At 45.7% G+C, this 17273-nt stretch overlaps 2 protein-coding genes across 5 annotated transcripts; both read left to right on the forward strand.

Moving 5' to 3' along the window:
- The first annotated feature begins 81 nt into the window (after positions 1-81).
- Positions 82-8304, forward strand: mapre1b (microtubule-associated protein, RP/EB family, member 1b). Of its 4 annotated transcripts, none has more exons than XM_027008436.2 (7): positions 82-163; positions 1472-1595; positions 1737-1882; positions 2558-2756; positions 4791-4897; positions 4989-5141; positions 5533-8304. In XM_027008436.2, the coding sequence occupies exons 2-7, from the start codon at positions 1475-1477 to the stop codon at positions 5581-5583; spliced, it is 777 nt and encodes a 258-aa protein (XP_026864237.2). In that variant the 5' UTR covers positions 82-163; positions 1472-1474; the 3' UTR covers positions 5584-8304. The 4 variants fall into 4 exon arrangements, with proteins under 4 accessions (XP_026864237.2, XP_026864238.2, XP_026864235.2 ...); XM_027008437.2 differs by having other exon boundaries at positions 159-244; XM_027008434.2 differs by lacking the exon at positions 82-163 and adding an exon at positions 170-249.
- A 761-nt stretch (positions 8305-9065) lies between these two features.
- LOC113576386 (WD repeat-containing protein on Y chromosome-like) lies at positions 9066-16571 on the forward strand. The gene is made up of 22 exons (XM_035522550.1): positions 9066-9116; positions 9359-9477; positions 10090-10193; positions 10888-11080; positions 11375-11465; positions 11800-11884; positions 11977-12092; positions 12172-12242; positions 12532-12650; positions 12895-12962; positions 13107-13255; positions 13453-13593; positions 13707-13814; positions 13933-14160; positions 14248-14318; positions 14450-14654; positions 14803-14988; positions 15081-15194; positions 15285-15500; positions 15666-15815; positions 16176-16345; positions 16489-16571. The coding sequence occupies exons 1-21, from the start codon at positions 9083-9085 to the stop codon at positions 16308-16310; spliced, it is 2703 nt and encodes a 900-aa protein (XP_035378443.1). The 5' UTR covers positions 9066-9082; the 3' UTR covers positions 16311-16345; positions 16489-16571.
- The last annotated feature ends 702 nt before the right edge of the window (positions 16572-17273 follow it).

Raw genomic sequence — 17273 nt, forward strand, 5'->3', positions numbered from 1 at the left:
ACATTGTTTAGCACGTTCCGTCTTCGCCGAGGCTTTTAATTTGTCGGGCGCTCCCTCTTTTTCCCCCACAATCCTTCGGACCCAGAGCCCTGCGTCGTGACGTCAACATTTGTCGAACAAATCGACGCAAAATCACAGAAGAAGGAGCGCCGGCAAAGAGGAGGTAGTGCGTTGTTCAACTTCATCGATGTCCGTAACATGCGTGTAAACGTGTCCAAAACGGCCGCGGTAGCGAGTACGTGTGGTAAGGTAAAACGACACTCGTTATCGTGGCTGGAGCGAGGTGCAGGGGAGGTCTGTGGGCCGCGGTACGGGCCGGCTGGGTGTTGCTGCCATCGCCGTCCAGCTGGCCGGAGGGGTGGGGACAAAGCGCGAGCGCGGATAATGGCACGTGCGCCTGGCTTACTTTTATAACGGATTGACGCCTCAAAATAATAATAGTACTAGTGATAACCATTAATTAATTGATGAATTTGTGTCCGTCGCCGTTGGATCGGTTTGGTTTTTTTTTTTTTTGCTGTTTAACGTGGTAAACCTTGGCGTGTAGGAGGAGGGGGGGGGAAGCTAGCTAACCGGTTAGCGCCGTTATTCGCGCAGCTCGACGGCTAGCGTTAGCGGTTAGCTCGCTACAGTCTGCGGGATTAGCCCGCTAGCGTTATCGGTTAGCTCGCTACAGTCTGCGGGATTAGCCCGCTAGCGTTAGCGGTTAGCTCGCTACAGTCTGCGGGATTAGCCCGCTATCGTTAGCGGTTAGCTCGCTACAGTCTGCGGGATTAGCCCGCTAGCGTTAGCGGTTAGCTCGCTACAGTCTGCGGGATTAGCCCGCTAGCGGGTATCTGACCTTACTTCCCGTCTTTACTGCTAAGAATAAAACGGCTGCCTCGGTTCTTTTGTCACTGTTTGGAAATTCGGCACCTAGCTATACTGGGTCGAAAACGACTTGGCTGGTTAGCTACCTTTTAAGGGCTATTTAAATGCGCAGTTTCGTTTTTTATCCGGCGTTAACGGTTTATTCTTGCTAGGCATGCTAACCTAACCAACGCGCAGTTCCGAGTGTTCTCTGCTGCTGGTGGTTAGGATTTAGCTAGCTACTTAAATCTAACCAGGGTTGTGTTGAACAGCAGGTAAGATGTGGGAATGTTTTTCACCGTTACTTTAAATAGCTCATTCAGCCGGAACCTAATCAGGTTCATCAGGTAGACTGTCGGTTTTTAATGGACACCTACAACGATTGCATCTATTGTGACTGAATGTGTCGCCCTCAGAAATTGGGTTCTGAACGATCGATTTCAAGTGTACAAGTGGTTTGACATTGCAGTTCAGCAATATGATATTCTGTCTGTTTGTTTCTCCACCTCTATTATTTCACTGTAAACCTCCAGATACATCCATAACTTGTCAGTCAAGATACTGGTACCAAATAACCTCTAATGAGTTGGTTAATACGCCATTGTTTGCTCTGCAATTCTAGGACATGGCTGTAAATGTATATTCCACCTCAGTCACAAGTGACAACCTGAGCCGCCATGATATGCTCGCATGGATCAATGAATCTTTACAGATGAACCTCACCAAGATCGAGCTGCTATGTTCGGGTGGGTGGTCATTTCTCGCCATCTAGTAGCATGCATATGAGTTCATAAATTCTTTTTTCGTGAATGTTCATTTAGAATGTCTAAAGCATCTTAAATGTGAAAGTGAAAATTCGAAGGGTTTAATCTTGATTTACCCTGCAGGTGCGGCCTATTGTCAGTTCATGGACATGCTCTTCCCTGGCTGTGTGCCTTTAAAGAAAGTAAAATTTTCAGCCAAGTTAGAGCATGAGTACATTCACAATTTTAAGCTATTGCAAGCTGGCTTCAAGAAAATGGGTGTTGACAAAGTAAGTTACTCTTGACCTTTATTCTTAACCGTATTGTTTCAATTGTAATGATAGCGGAAGAAATAATCCGAACGTTGTGATGTTGAGGGCCTTATCGAGTTGCCAGCCCATCAGACTCATCTTTAGAAATCTCAAGTGGTCCACTTTTTGTGTGTAGCACTCTTTGTACTTGATGGTGTCTATTGATTCCAAGTTTTTCTACTCTAATGTGGGCCTACATGTCTGTGCAGTGATAGTGATGCTAGCTAGTGGGCCAACTCTTCTACTGCAGTGTGGCAAATTGTTTACCTTTTGAATTGGTGTCTGCCAGATCGATCACAAGTAAAAAGAGTCTTGTATTTGTTTTAGGCATTTGGCACAGGAGCTGGAGGCCTATAAAGCGTCAAAGACCAAGAATCACAGTACAGAATTGACTTTGATAGCTGGGAAGCCAATCTGAGGGAGTTTTTCAGTGTAGTCCTGTAGTACTTGTACACAGATCAGTTGTATGTATAATAAGTTAGAATGTAGGAAAGACATTGACCTCGTATCTGCTACAGTGGTGTAAAATGCATCTGAATTAAGGCACTCATCATTTTCTCTTCATGTGGTGTTCAGGTTTTGGCATTTGATTTGATACCTTTGTTTTTTGTGATGGATCCTTTATTTATTGTGGTCCACTTTCCCCTACCCTAGATCATCCCAGTCGACAAGTTGATAAAGGGCAAGTTCCAGGACAACTTTGAGTTTGTTCAGTGGTTTAAGAAGTTCTTCGATGCAAACTACGACGGCAAGGAGTACGACCCAGTGGAGGCACGGCAGGGCCAGGACACCATGCCTGTGCCCAACCCTTCCATGTCTGCCCTCAACAAGCCCAAGAAAATCTTGAACACAGGTCGGTGGTTTGGATGGGGGTTTAGTGTGAAAATATCAGATAAGATCTTCACTTGCTAATACTGTTAATAATTAGAGTATGGACATTTACATGCATTTTCAGAGGGCTTGCTTACAAACATCCGAATCCTCTAGCTTGCATACGTTCTCCAGCTGTATCAGTAATGGTTGTGTTAATATCCTGTGACTTTGCTCCAGTTCATTCTGTCAGCACAGCAGCCCTACATCTCATGCTCACCGCTCTCACTTAACAAAGCCAGCTGCAGTCATTAGGCTTGTGCAAGATCAGATCATCAACACAATATTTCTTATAAGAATATCATGGAATGGAATGTTGCACTTTCATAGAATCATAATTTCATGCTGTGTATAGTAACATGAGTAATACAGTTAAAATTGATAATTATTCAAAAATGTTGATGTATTTGTTTTATGGCTTAGTGCCTACACCTGAATTGTTTGTGTGTATATTTTGCATTATTCTGCCTATACAAGCACTTCCAATTTGAGGCATTACTGTATCAAGTGAACTACCACAACATTGGAAAGTTACATGATGATGTTTGATGTTGGTTACTGTTCTAAGCATAACTGCTGTAAGATGGTCACAGTCTGCACCTGGGGATTCAGTGGAGGTTTTTGGTTGGTCACCTGGGTGGCAGTACTATGATCATGAGTATAGCTGTGCCTCAGGTTTACCTTAGAAGTAGGAAGATTGTTTTACTCTGTCCCTTTTTAAAAAAACTGAATATTTCTCTCCTGAGCACTTGAACTTTGGTGATTATCATCAGGAAACTTGCAGCTTCTTCCTGTTGGCTGTTAAAGCCAAGCTAATATCTGATTTCATTGAAATCAAAAATTATTTATTTATTTTTGATTATAATGAAATGTAAGTTTCAGCCTCCCCTGGAGAAGTCTGAAACATGCTTACCAAAATTAAACATATTTTAGCATGTTGGCTTAATATCATTTCATGGACCCCCCCCCAAAAATAAATAAATAAATAAATAAAAATAAAAAACCCAGAAGTTTGAAATAAGTTTAACATTTCTTAGCAGTGTCGCAACTAACATTCCTACTTTTTTTTTTTTTTTTTAAGCATGTTCTTGCCTTATAAACCATTTGTCAGCAGTTAACAGGTGGTGGTGCATGTTTACTATAAATACAAGAAAATGTTTATGGGTCCTGAATGTGAGGGAGTAAAGTGGGGCAGAATGGCTATGGTTAATTATGAGAAGAATGAGGTTCGTAATTCCTTTACAAAAGTCAGCCTTTAGGATAAACCTTAAGGGTCTGCCAAGTTTGAAGAAACTGCCGGTGACCTCAGAATTGGAGAATGTTCGAGTCACGAGTCTGTGCAACCTGTGATTAGCCACCCATGAAACAAGGGCACTGTGGAAGAGTCCTAGACGTGCAGATATTTCAGCATGGGCTCTTTTAGAGCAGCTCATACGAGCCACAGTCGATGAATCTCAGCACTGAGGCTGCAGAATTGGGTCTCCCCGGCCAAAACTGCAGCTTGTCATGTCTAGAGTTTTTTTTTTTTTTTTTTTTTTTTTTTTTTTTTTTTTTACAAATGTAAACCTATCTGATATGTTGCTCTCTTAACAAAAATTGTTTTTAGCAAAGAATGAAATAATCAGCTGGTATCAATACAGAGTAGCACAAGTAGAAATAGAAAAATACCTTAACTAATGCATAGCTTGCTTCAAGAAAGGGGAAGAGGGTGCAGGCTTTGTTGTGAAAATGTAGTCCATAGTTCATGATTTCCCTTCCCTAATTTATACTGAAACAGTCATTTTGAATCACTGGATAAAGGACACTATTGAAGGTTTTTTGCTCTGTTAAACTGTACCTGATCTATTATATTTAAATGACATCTCTGATTTGGACCACTTTAACACTACCTGTAGATCTAATATGGTTGGTGTTTTACAATCTAGCATATTTTAATTAGCCTTTATTTTCTTCTACCTAAATCATGCAAAATAGTTTTTTTTACTTATGTATCTATTGTTGACTTGTTCCCCTTCAGCACCACAGAGGGCAGCTGTTGCCAAGGTAACACCCAAGATGGCGCCCAGCTCTGGACGAAGACCAGGTGCCGGTGGGGATGACGAGAAAGCAGAACTTATCCAGGAGGTGCTTTCGTTCGTCTGGTAGTTTGGCTCTTGCGTTGGCGGTCGTGCTGACCAGGAGGAGTTTCTCTTACAGTCTGTTTCTGCCCCCTCAGGTTAACCTGCTGAAGTCTACAATCCAGGACATGGAGAAGGAGCGGGATTTCTATTTTGGCAAGCTGAGGAACATAGAGTTGATCTGTCAAGAGAAGGAGAGCGAGGGAGACCCCACCTTGCAGAGGATCGTGGATATTCTCTATGCCACAGACGTGAGTTCAGGGCCACGTTAGTGTTCGCAGCTGTGTTCTTTGTTGCCAGTTTTCAAAATAGCTGCATGAAATCACGAATAATGCATTAATATTTCAGGATTATTAAATTACTATAAAATAATTCAATGGCAGCAAGCATTTCTAATGACTCAAGATTAATGGGCATATAGTAATAAATATAGCATATTTAAGATTTTAATGGCATTTGTTGTACCTGCAGTTTATATAATGTTGTGGGATTTTTCTTTTGTGTCCTGCAAGTTTGTCCATGGGGTTAGCCCAGACTAAGAGACATCTTGACCAGACGCACTCTGGAACTGACGTTCAATTCCACAGAAACAAAAACTCCTCTCTCATAGTCCATCTCGCCGTCTGTCTGTCACTCCTTTAGGAGGGCTTTGTCATACCGGATGCTGAATCGGAGGACCAGGAGGAGTTCTAATGTCCCCGGCGGGAGCCGGTCCTGTCCCCGCATCACCCCCCCCCCCCCCTTCCCCTACACGTTCACACTTCTCCCGCTGTCCTAGAAACGCCTCCCAGATCATGTTATGCATTTGGACTCCGAATGAACTCTGTATGGAAAATCGTTTGGGCTGCATACAGAGCTGAAGTTTTGAAGACCCTCGTCTGACGACCCCCTTCGCGAACAGCACAAGACGGCAGTCGAAAGCAGACTCGTTCGACTGCGAGGAGACGGACCTTTCTCGCCGCAGAGACTTAGCATCGTGTTCAGTTCCTTCTTCTTCTGTTGCTTGTTCCTGCAGCTGTAGCAGGACGTGCAGACGTATGCATCATGTTAAACATTGCCTCCATGTCTTGACACTTTGGTTGCTATTGTTTGAACAGAGGGCGTGTCGCCACTGTTTCCCTTGACAAAGGGGTGCTTTCACACTAATATTATGCTAATAATGTTTCACCCCGTTAAGAGTTAATTTTCTTTCTTTGTTTTTTTTTGGTTCGTTTGTGCGCGTTTTCCTCTCTCCACAAAATCGCATCAGTTTTTACCCTTGATCGAGAAGTAAATTGGCGAACGAAAAGAAAAGTTCTTTTAGCAGACCTTGCAAATTGAATCGCCCCATTTTCTTGGGTGTTTGCGCTGCTTGTTTTAGACCTTGTCGATTCAGTTAGAGGCCAGCAGCGGTCAGCCTGTCTCCAGCTCTGAGCCTGTGGCTGTGCCTTAGAGAGAGTGGAGGGAGACCCAGTCCCGTGTCCATCAGCTTTGTCTTTGTCTCACCAGTGTAGAAAACAACAACTTTTGTTCATGGTCCAGAAGTCAGTTTTGCTGTTCATTCACCAACGTTCCAAATTGTCCACAAACTGCAGTTGTCATCGGTAATGTAACCCTAAATTGGACTTTATCCTGGCTTGTCTTGTTGTGGGAGACTTCTTGTGATGCACATGGTACTGAGACCTCGAGGGCATACTAGCAAAAGCATCCTTCATGCCTTTTAATAATTTTAAAATAATTTAAAGTTTGTAGTCATTTTTGGATTGTTTTAAAGGCAGTCAGTTAATTGCTAAGGCCAAAATATGAAGTGAGAGACAGAGGTTTCTCTCTCCTGGGCTTTCAGTGTTGATACCGATGGCTCAGATTATTTAAAAAAAAAAAAAAGTGTATGTATAATATATATATACATATATATATATATATATATATATTTTACACACACACTGCATTTTCATTTTCTGCCGGGATACACCTCTTTGTTCGATTTCCGTGTTTGCAAATTCACATTAATTACAGTTAAAGCCATGCATGGAATTTTCTGATGATATTGTTTTGCCTCCAAAATGAATGTGAGAATCAGTTGGTCTGAGAATCAATGTTCTAGGTACAGACCTCGAGCCTTACTTTACTTTTGCAATTTTAGTTTAGGTTTGTGTTTTGTTTTTTTATTTTTTTTATTTTCTTAAAGGCACCATAGGTAGCGTTTGCCTCAAACCCATGACATATTACATTTGAGTAGTATTTGCATAGAATGTAACATTTTCAAAAATATCTGGTCCCAGTTCTTGTGACTGCCTTTGGGGTTCCAGTTTGGGTTAAATCATGTAGTTTCACTGTGATTTAAGCCAATCCATGGGCTACATTTGAATCAGATAATTAAAAAAAACATCTAGTAAATTGATGTTGGTGTGAGAGATTAAAACAAAATATATATACCATAAATCATGCTGTTTTGATTCTTTTTTTCTGTATGTTTCAAATCCATCTTTGACCTTACATCAAATGTCTTCTGCTTTTTAAGTGTTTTGTTGCCTTTAGATGCATAATTAATCCTACTTTATTAATTTATGTTATATAATGTGGAATGTGTCTTAGTTCAGAAACTGTCCTGATGATTTCTAATCACTGTGCAAACTGTTTCTTTGTATTTCAGCTGTCTCAAGTAGCAGTAATGTCCTACCTGCAACTCTGGTATTCTTCTCTGGTTATTCGGATGGTTCCATTTCTGATCCTAAGATTGAAACACTCTAAACGCATGGGTTCGGTGTCCCAAAAGCCTTGCATTTTTGCAGATGCTTTACCAGTAGTCGGTGCTTCAAAAAAACATTGACTGATTCTTTTGCACCGCTGAATAAACATTTGTTTACTGAAGCTTTTCATTAATTGAAGTGACATTCAACACACATGATGTAGCGTAGATATCTCCTGATCATCTTAATGCTGTAGTGCTTTTGGGAACCTAGGTCATGTTCCTTCAAGTGTCTGATAAAGGGGCTTCGATCATTACACTCCAGAGAGTGCTGTATAATGGAAGTAGCAATCAAATTTACAAATAGAATGTCCTTGAACATTATACATCACTGATCTGATGAAGACCAGGTTTTCACTTTCTTGTGTGGTAAATTGTTCCTTGTGATGGTAAAAACTACTGTTTCATGAGAGTAAAGACTGGAAAAGGCCGATATATTATGCAGTGGTGTTTTTTTTTCCCCCTCAGTCTCTCACTGTTTGCTCTCCTGTGGCCTTCCAGAACAATCTACAGAGATTGATTTTACACTGTGGGCCCAGAGCCACTTGTACTCTCTCCATCTGCATTTATTGTTTCAGACTGTCTCTATCCTTGTTTTTGTACGTTCAGGGTGTGTGGTTTTCTTTTTTTTAATTGTATTTGCCAGGGTCAGTTTCTTACAAATAAAACAGTATTACATGTGTTGACTGCTGCTTATGGTCTGTTATTTCCATTCTTCCTGTAATCTTATGTTCACTACAGTACAAGCGTGTTGTTATTGCATTAATACATTAATTCATGCATTGTGCTTCGCTTACTTCCCTTGTCAGCCTTCTCATTGCATCACAAGGATTCAGGATGCTTTTTGGAATGGCAGCTGATTCCGTAACCATGGTTACCCAGCTTCTAGAACTCCTTAAAAGCAGGTGATGGAACCTAAAGGCTCTATAATGTGTCTTCTTTAGTCGTGGACGCAAACAGTGGTAGCCACTCCACAATGAACGTAGTAAAGGAAGTATCTGGCACCTGGTGAGACTTATGTTGATTCATCACTTCCATGCGCTCACATTATCTGTCCACAAAAAGGGAACAGAATAAGCAGATAAATGTTATGGCATTTAACGTTTAGAGAAATCGATGTATTTTCGTCCTTAAAACATTTCAGGCTATGTTGAGCTCAGGAGGGAATGTGTCTTCAGGGGTTGTGTCAAATTGTTTTCAGGCCTGGAGCTGCTGGAGCGAAGCAGAAGCGAGCCACCGTCCAAGTAACGTGATGCGCATCTGATGCTATGCTCTGGGAGCGAGATATTCAGCTAATAATATGTCTCTGCTTTGACATAAGGGCATGATTCAGGCTAATCGTCCGGCGCTTTGTTTTCCACGCCTCAGCAGAGCAAGCCAGACGCCTCAGCAGAGGAGGAGAAGTGGGCGCAGGGCCGAGTGGAGGACCAGATCAACTATCAGCACCTCAGAAGCATCCAGACCATGTTCCAGGAGGCCGACAAGGATGGGGGAGGAGGTCTGCGTCTTATCGTGATGTCTGAGCCCCTGGATCTGCATGACCTAGTCAAGCTTTTTTTTTGGCCTTCACTGTTCGGTTAACAACTGTTTCCATATCCTAGACTGAAAACAGTTTCTGATGGTGCGTCGGCATTGGCTCTCTCCATGATGGACTTGTCCTGGACGTACATGCGCTGCTGTGGTCTTTGAATGTCTGTTTTCCTAGTCCCGTGAGCAGTAGTTCTCTCCTCTCACCAACAGCGTTGGACATGGACGAGTTCCGGGAGGCCATGAGGAAGATCGTGAGAGATGTTGAGGATGAGGAATTGGACATCATCTTCATGAAGGTGGACACAAACTGTGACGGCACCGTGGACTGGGTGGGTAATGTTATCTCTTTCGAAGGTTTACGACCGTATATGGTGCATGCTGGGAAGGTCCTACATCTTAGGAAATGGGAAGGGATTTCCAATAGCCTACTCATTCTACCCGTAATCACTGGATTTTAGTCGGGCCTCCGGGTGTCCTACTAAAGTGCACCAAAGACACACCCACACCCCGAGGGGGCCGTGCTTAGTCATGTGCACAGCTGGCAGCGGTATGCGTTATCTATGCCAAGCCACACTAACGCCATGCCAAAGCCCACGCCCACCCCTAGCGGAGCGCTCAGAGAACGGAGAGAATGCGCCGACGAGCGCCTGCCGGCGAAGAGGAATGCCTCGGGCCTGAGACGGCGAAGGATAGCAGAGCCCTCAATTCAGTCGCGATTGTAATTGAATTTGGATAAAATTCAGTTAAATGCCGTAAATGTAAACGAACAACCCAACCACACAGCTGTTTCGTCAGTCCGTTCACACTCCCTAAATTCATTCTGCCGGACCACATCTGAGCCGTTATCCTCCTACCCCGGTTTATGAGTTAAGACGTTAGGTGTGTGTTAAACATTTGTGGACTGTGAGAATGCATTAGACTGCCTGTCTTTATCTGAGAAGGACGAGTATCTGAACTACATGCTCCTGGAGTACCGGGAAAAAGACTCTCTGCAGAAGCAAAGCGCGCCCGTCTACTTCCCCAGGTCACTAAAGACGGTGTCCGTGTAAGTGAGCCGCTGCTGTCTTCTCTGTGCTAAACACCCTCTGCTCTGAACTTCGCTTTTCTAATCTGCTGAAAACAAATTTACATGTCCCTAATTCTCTCTTGGTCTTTTGTTTTGTTTCTTTGCCTCCATGCTTTCCCATTTACTTGAATACATTGTGTCTAGTTTTATTTACACTCCGGTAGTGAGCTGGTGTACACCAGACCCGACCCAACCCTCCCAGCCTAACCGCTCTAGTTCCGACATGAACACCTTTACCTTCTAAACTGTGTTGTGCTAAGAGAGGCCGGTATTCAAGCACCCAGGGTGCACCTTTAGCCCCGCCCACTCTTCCCCTCCTCTCTTTCCCCAGCTGCTAACTCCACGTCCCGTCATGGGCTCACCGTCTGTGCCTGTTTCCTCGTCCTGTCTCCCTGTTCTTTGTTTTTATCTGGCTGCGTGATTGTGCTGCGATTAGTAGGCAGATAAAAAACAAACAAATGAAAAGTCCTGTGTCTGCTGCCGGCTTTCTTACGTATGTTAAGCGGCTGCAGTCGGCAGCGTGGAAAAGTGTGTGAAGGAATTTAAATATGAGACCGTTTGTCTTTGTGGAGTCAGTATCAAGGCTTTAAATTTGAATGTGAATTTATACTCAAAGCTACAGCGATTTCTTTGACCTTGATTGTGTGTGTGTGTGTGTGTGTGTGTGTGTTAGTCCATACTGTGAGCCCATCGTGCGGCTGCAGTTCTACCCGTTCCAGGTCCCCATGATGGCAGAGAGGACCATAGGGGGACCTGTGGGGTCTGTCTCCAAAACCCGCATGCAGCCAGGAAGATACCTGTCTATCAGCCGGAACGGCATCCTCAGCTACTGGAGCGAAACCTTCCAGCTGATGCGCTCCGTCACTGTGAGTGTGTGCGCACAAGTGGAGCCATGAGAGCTTCTTGTGTGTGTATAGATGTTGATGTGTGGATGGTGTTACTAAAGCTCAGACATTGTGGCATTGAGGTTAAGCAATCCGAGATTTAACATCAGATCCTAGAATCTGTCTGTCGGGAAACTACAAGGCTCTGATTCTGGGAGCACGTTTTTCCATAACCCGGGTGTTGGCGAACTTGTAAAGGTCACTTTGCTTCCCGTGATGTTTATCAGTCTTACAAGCTTAAATTTGCATGAAATTTGCTGTTCGCATGTGTTTCAGTTGGCTAGCCTTACGAGGACTTTGGTAGCAGACATGGTTTGTCTACATCACCTCAACCTTCTGGCCATTGCGTCCACCAGACGAGACATAGGTGTGTGAGTACGTCACACACCTGTTGTAGATGACCTTTGATAACTTCATACATAACTCTTGTATAAAGTTACTGCAAATGACATCTATAAAGATGGTAGGCTACAATTAAAGATCATGAGGACCTCAGGAGACAGCAAAGAACACATCGACACTCCTGGGACTTTAGATCTCCGTAGAATGAACGTTATGATTTAAACATTAAACTTTGCTGCGTAGCTAATGAAGGTCTGGACATTTTTCAGACAGAAGTCCCTTGTTTTTACTTCCATTACGTTCCAAAGCACAGACTGCACAGTAAACAAATCATATTTCACCTTGTTGTTTCTATGTAGAATTCTACGACATCAGCGCCAGTAAGTGTGACCGCGTGTTTTCTCTCACGGTGCTGGAGGGATACGTGTCTGTCATGGACTACTGGTGCGTCTCCGGCGCGTACAAATTTAAACCCCAAACTTGGCGTGTTATTCAAATGCGTGATGAATTGCTAGCGGAGTGGCCATGTATTGTAGGTCTGACGGGCATAAAGGAGTTTTTTCCTTTGGAGACATGGACGGCTGTCTGACTGTCTTCATCTCATTCGACGTCAGCCAGAATGGACTCTTCGACATCGGAGCATTTAAACTCGGTATTCCCTCGATGTGTGTTCTTCTGAGTATTCACAGTTCCAAGTTCGCGAACTAACGCTGCGTTGTTTCTGGTTCCAGGCCTTAACTGCCGTATCCCTGTCTCTGCTCTGCTGAAAAACACCTCCCAACTCCACCTGTGTTTCAAAGTGGTAAGCAACACATGTTCTCCAAACTCACCCTGGCCTGTAATAGTGTCAACTACGCTTATTCTAAATATAAAACGGTATTATAATATATGCGAGGCAATAAATACTGATAGAGTCACACACAGTGAAATGTACGGTGCTTTTGCTTATTTGGGTAGCAGTGACATCGCAGCCTGTTTTCTGCTCACCTATGACCTCAAATACGTTGTCTATGTCCTTGTAATGCTGGTGTGTCATCCCTCCCCCCCCACCTCTCTCTCTCTCTCTCTCTCCCTCTCTCCCTCTCCCTCAGGCCTTGTACAACAACTGGTGTCAGCAGGTCCGATTCCTGCCGGCACTGAACGCTGTTGCCACCTGCTGTACCTCCATGGTGCTCACCACCCTTCCTCATTCTGACAGAGCCAAAGTCCAGTAAGCTCCGTCACAGCTTGGCCCACACGCAGCATATCATATCCTTCACATTCCATTAATAAAGCTCATTCTGAATATATTCATCACCTCAGAAACCTGATATAGTGGCCTACACAAAGACACATCCGTTAACTGATTATGCATGTCGTCACATTCAGCGCAGTTTGACCAAACTTGGTGCTTTATTTTATTTTATTTTATTTTTTTTTTTTTTTTACATTTGCTGCCGTTGCGCACGTGACAGTAACTCCACGTTTCGCCTCAAGAAAGCAATCCTGTGTTTTGACTACTCGCCCGAGGTTAACATCTTGGGTAAGAGGCCACAGCTTGCAGCCACTGTTCTTTTGTTTAGGCATCTTATACAAACGTGACTGAGAAAATTTGTTGCGTGTGCACCCACGGTGTCACACACACACACACACACACACACACACACACACACACACACACACACAGTGACAGGAGGATTTGACCGCTTTGTGCGGACCTGGGACCCACACATTACCAAGACCTCCACATCGCTGATGAAGGGTCACATGAGTGCTGTCGTTTACGTAGCTGTCAACGGTCAGGACAACAGGATCGTCAGCTTCTCCAAAGACAAGGTCCACTACTCGCCTAATTAACCAGATTACTTAATTACCATATTAATATTTTTCAGAAATCCACATTGGTGAATGTAAAAAAACCAACAACTCTGCGTTGCCAGTGTGTATGTGTGATTATGTACTTGTACATTGTCTTTGTTAAAAACACCAGCTGTCTGCGTGTGTCTGCATTTGGCTTCCGTGTGTGTCTTCAGAACGTGCGAGTGTGGGACCTGCAGGAATGTGTGTGTCTGCAGAATCTCACCACCCGGGGCAGTGATATGGGTCGATCCCCCATATCCAGCCTGTACTATAACAAAGACTCCAACACTCTCATACTGGCCACCTCCTTCATAGTATGGCTATGTTTTTATTTACATTTTTTTAGAATTGTTTTTTCTTTCCAGTATTAATGGCGTGTTCTCGGTTACATGCCTGTGCGTATGCGTGTTTGCGTGTGCGTTGGCAGATTGGAGTTCTCTACGGGGCTCTAGATGACGTCTATACCCTAAACAAGCTAAAGACATCTCACGAGCGCTCTGTGTGCGCCGCCCTGTACAACAGCAACTTCAAACAGGCACGCCCCAACCCTCCACGCAGGTCATGGGTTGACTGTGATTAAAATATGTCAGCAACGCGGAATAAGGACACTGCAGTCAGCTGTCCTCAGTTGAAGGCTTCTCTCCGTCGGACAGGTGGTGACTGGCTGTCAAAATGGAGTCGTGAGCGTCTGGGACATCCTCACCGGTGCAAAGGTCATGCAGTTCCAGACGTCTCCTAAGAAGCCGGCGGAGATCACCGCCATGACCTTTGATGGGCCCAAACGCCGCCTCATCACTGGTTCCAAGGACGGCACCCTGCGCCTGTGGAACTTCAATAATGGAGCACTGCTGCTGAGGCTCCCCCTGCTGGACAGTAACGAGGTGGCACATAGACTACATCTCCCATGATTACTTGCTTCTTGTACTTGTGTTTGAATCCTGTTTTTGCTTTACATGGGACCGAACTAGGTCACAGGTATCCTGTACATTAATCAAAGGATCTATGTGTCTGGATGGGGGAAGAGGGTCCTGTGGTATCTGTAAGTAGAATTTGGTACAACCCCTAGCGCACATCTAACACCTTGTAACATACCAGATTACAGATTATCAAAATATTGGTGCACCTGTTGCTCTTGACAGTCTAATGTGTCTGGACTGGTTGTGACTGAAGGGATATTCAAGAGGGTGATGAGATGGAGTGTTCTGTCTGGAATCAGTACCACACTGAAGATATCTACTCCATGCACGCCCACGCTAACAAGATGCTGGTCACAGCTTCCTACAGTGGTGACATCATCATCTGGAACCTCCACTCCGGCCGAGCCTTCTGGCGTTTCAACGCTAGCGAGAGCCCTCGCCCGCTACTGCCCAATCGGGTGAGGGCTTAGCCCCTGGTGACACTTTCTTAGCCTATCAGGAGGTGTTGGGGGGGGGGGGGGGGGGGGGGGGGGTGTTTGCAAGTGATCATCTTCCTGTGTTTGCTCATCTTCACTGCTTTACGATACATGTACCACCCCCGTTCAGGTCCTGACCTCGACTATGGTCATGCTGGAGAGGTCAGAGCGACCGGACGCTTTTGAGAACGACCTCCTGGGTGACCCTGTAAAGGCGAAGGAGGCCCCCTGTCCAGTGTCCGCTGGTGCCTCCCCCTCTCCCTCCTGTTCTTCCTCCGATACCGAGCTCAGCACTAGCCGAGTCGAGCTCGCCGACGTGGGTCTCGCCCCTCCCTGTCCGTTCGTGATCCACGGCCATGCTTTGGTCTTCTGCGTTCTTAATGTCTTACAGTTGGCTCTTGCTTGTAGGGGCAGAATCTAAACGGATCCCCTCCGTCACTGCACCACCACAGTGCGCGCTCGCCAGACCCCAACCCCCTCAGTGTGGAGGAGCTCGAGAAACCCAAACACGCCGTGGAGAAGGTAAGCACATGCTTCACTCCTGGAGATCTCCTGCCCTGCGGAGTCCTGGTGGAGTTGAGATGGTGGTGAGATAAGTCCTCCCTCCCTCAGGCTCTGTTCCTGGGCACCCGTGAGCGCAGCCCAGACACGGCCGTCTTGCTGACCTGCATGGCGGACGGCTACGTCTGTGCCTGGTCCATCCACCAACAGGGCGGGCTGCTGGCCAGATTTCCAGCTGTGTACTCCGAGGGGGACTTCGTCACCTCCATGTCCACTGACTCCCAGGAACAGATGCTGCTTACTGGAGACAGAAAAGGCTACATCACGGTAAGGCAGGACGCGCCATGCTGGTACAAGTGTGACCCAAGGTGTGTTAAACGAGTGTTGGCAATGCGTCTGCGTATGCTTCCCTCAACCAGCAGGCAATAGAATGGCCAAAGAAAGCTGAGAGAGAACATTAGTTGATTGATGTTGTGTGTGTGTGTGTTTGAGCTGTGGGACATCAAGGGCTACTGCTGCTCCTCGCATGGTGAACGGGACACCGCTCAGCACAGGGAATGCTCCGTCCACCTGAGAACACTCATTCCCACCTACTGTCGGATTGAGGGCAAACGGAGAATTGCGGTGGAGCGGGACAGTGAGGTAGGACGTGTGTGAGATGTTCTGTAGGACTGTGTAATTATGTTGAAACAAGAGTGTAAATGTGTAAAGAGTGTAAACCTGCATGACGTCCTGGATCCAGCGGGCATGGGTGGGCTACCCGTGGGTAGCATGCCCGACAGAGCAGTGGGACGTCCTCTCTGTAGGGTCAATCGGTACATCTGAGAGAGGTTTAAAGACATCGGTCCATAATTGTCCCATCTTTGGGAATTTCTCATAGAGACGTTTTTTTATAGCCTGTATAAACGCAGACAAGGGTGCTGATGGAAATGGAATGCCCGGCTAAACCCGCGGAAGGGCATCGCTTTTGAACTCCGCGCTGTGGTTTTCGGCCGCTTCCAGGTTCGAGACGGCCGGCGCGTGTCTCTGGCCCCCCCCCCCGCTGCTGAGCACCTGGCGCGGTCACCTGAGGGCCGTCACCAGCCTGGAGTATGTGGAGCGCTTCCGCCTCATTGTCACGGCCAGCCTCGACCGTAACGTGCGTGTGTGGACCATCGAGGGATGCTACGTAGGTCAGCCTGCTTCTGTTTTCATAGTGTTACGTAAAAGAGGTAAATGTCGCGCAGAGCAGCGCGGGTCGTTGCGCGGCCGGCCCGTGGCTGCTCGGCGCTGGCGTGGGGGGCTTGGTATTGAGGGTTCAGAGGTGTGCCCTCAGGCACATTCGGACAGGTTCTGTGGGACATAGCGGACCCCGAGGCCTACAGGGCGGAGCTTCCCATGGATCTTAGGAGAGTCGCGTCCTACCAGTCTCTCAAAGTGCTCAACCAGGGCAGAAAGCCACACTGGAAGTGAGTGTGAGTGTGAGTGTGTGTCTGTGTGTCTGTGTGTGTGTGTGTGACAGCATAGAAAGTATAGAATGAATGCATTTGCTTAATAGTGCAGTGATTTCAGTAATTTGAACTTTGACCATTGCCCTCTGACCCCTCTCCCAAGCTATGCTAAGTGGATCGTGCGGTCGCTAAAGGAGCTCAGACTGCAGCAGCAGGGCACGGGCGCGTCCCAGGGGGAGGGGCTGGTACTCACAGACCCTCGCATCGCCGTGTACACCACGGAGCAGATCGAAGCCACCTGGCGTCAGTGGGAGGAGACAGGCAAGCATGTGCGTCAGCCAATCAGCATTCAGGACAGTCTGGCAGGAAGGGTTGAAGGGTATTTGTTACTCCAGTGGTACACAGCATCTTCAAACGTGGACTGAAGACGCATCTATTTGTGGAATATTTAAATGACCACTGACCCTGCTCCTGTGTTGCCTAACTGAAACTCTAGTACTTATTGTTTATTGCACTGATTGTTGTCTGTTATAAAGCTTATATGTGTTTTGCACTTCTAGGCATCAGCAGTGATCCGTGTATTTCAACAGTATTCTCGTTCATTGGTATATTGGACTGAAACCTACTGTACTGGCTAGGATGTACTCTGAGTAGATGACAAAGCACTTTT

This window comes from Electrophorus electricus, chromosome 24 (assembly GCF_013358815.1).
Source record: "Electrophorus electricus isolate fEleEle1 chromosome 24, fEleEle1.pri, whole genome shotgun sequence".
NCBI lineage: Eukaryota > Metazoa > Chordata > Actinopteri > Gymnotiformes > Gymnotidae > Electrophorus > Electrophorus electricus.

What these genes read in the sequence shown, in the direction of transcription:
- mapre1b (XM_027008434.2), top strand. Translation starts at nt 199, where the DNA reads ATGCGTGTAAACGTGTCCAAAACGGCCGCGGTAGCGAGTACGTGTGGT. An exon ending in CAAGAAAATCTTGAACACAG is followed by an intron (nt 2,757 to 4,790) that starts GTCGGTGGTTTG and finishes GTTCCCCTTCAG; the next exon opens with CACCACAGAGGGCAGCTGTT. An exon ending in ATATTCTCTATGCCACAGAC is followed by an intron (nt 5,142 to 5,532) that starts GTGAGTTCAGGG and finishes TCACTCCTTTAG; the next exon opens with GAGGGCTTTGTCATACCGGA.
- LOC113576386 (XM_035522550.1), top strand. Translation starts at nt 9,083, where the DNA reads ATGTTCCAGGAGGCCGACAAGGATGGGGGAGGAG. An exon ending in CGACAAGGATGGGGGAGGAG is followed by an intron (nt 9,117 to 9,358) that starts GTCTGCGTCTTA and finishes TCTCACCAACAG; the next exon opens with CGTTGGACATGGACGAGTTC. An exon ending in AGCTGATGCGCTCCGTCACT is followed by an intron (nt 11,081 to 11,374) that starts GTGAGTGTGTGC and finishes CATGTGTTTCAG; the next exon opens with TTGGCTAGCCTTACGAGGAC.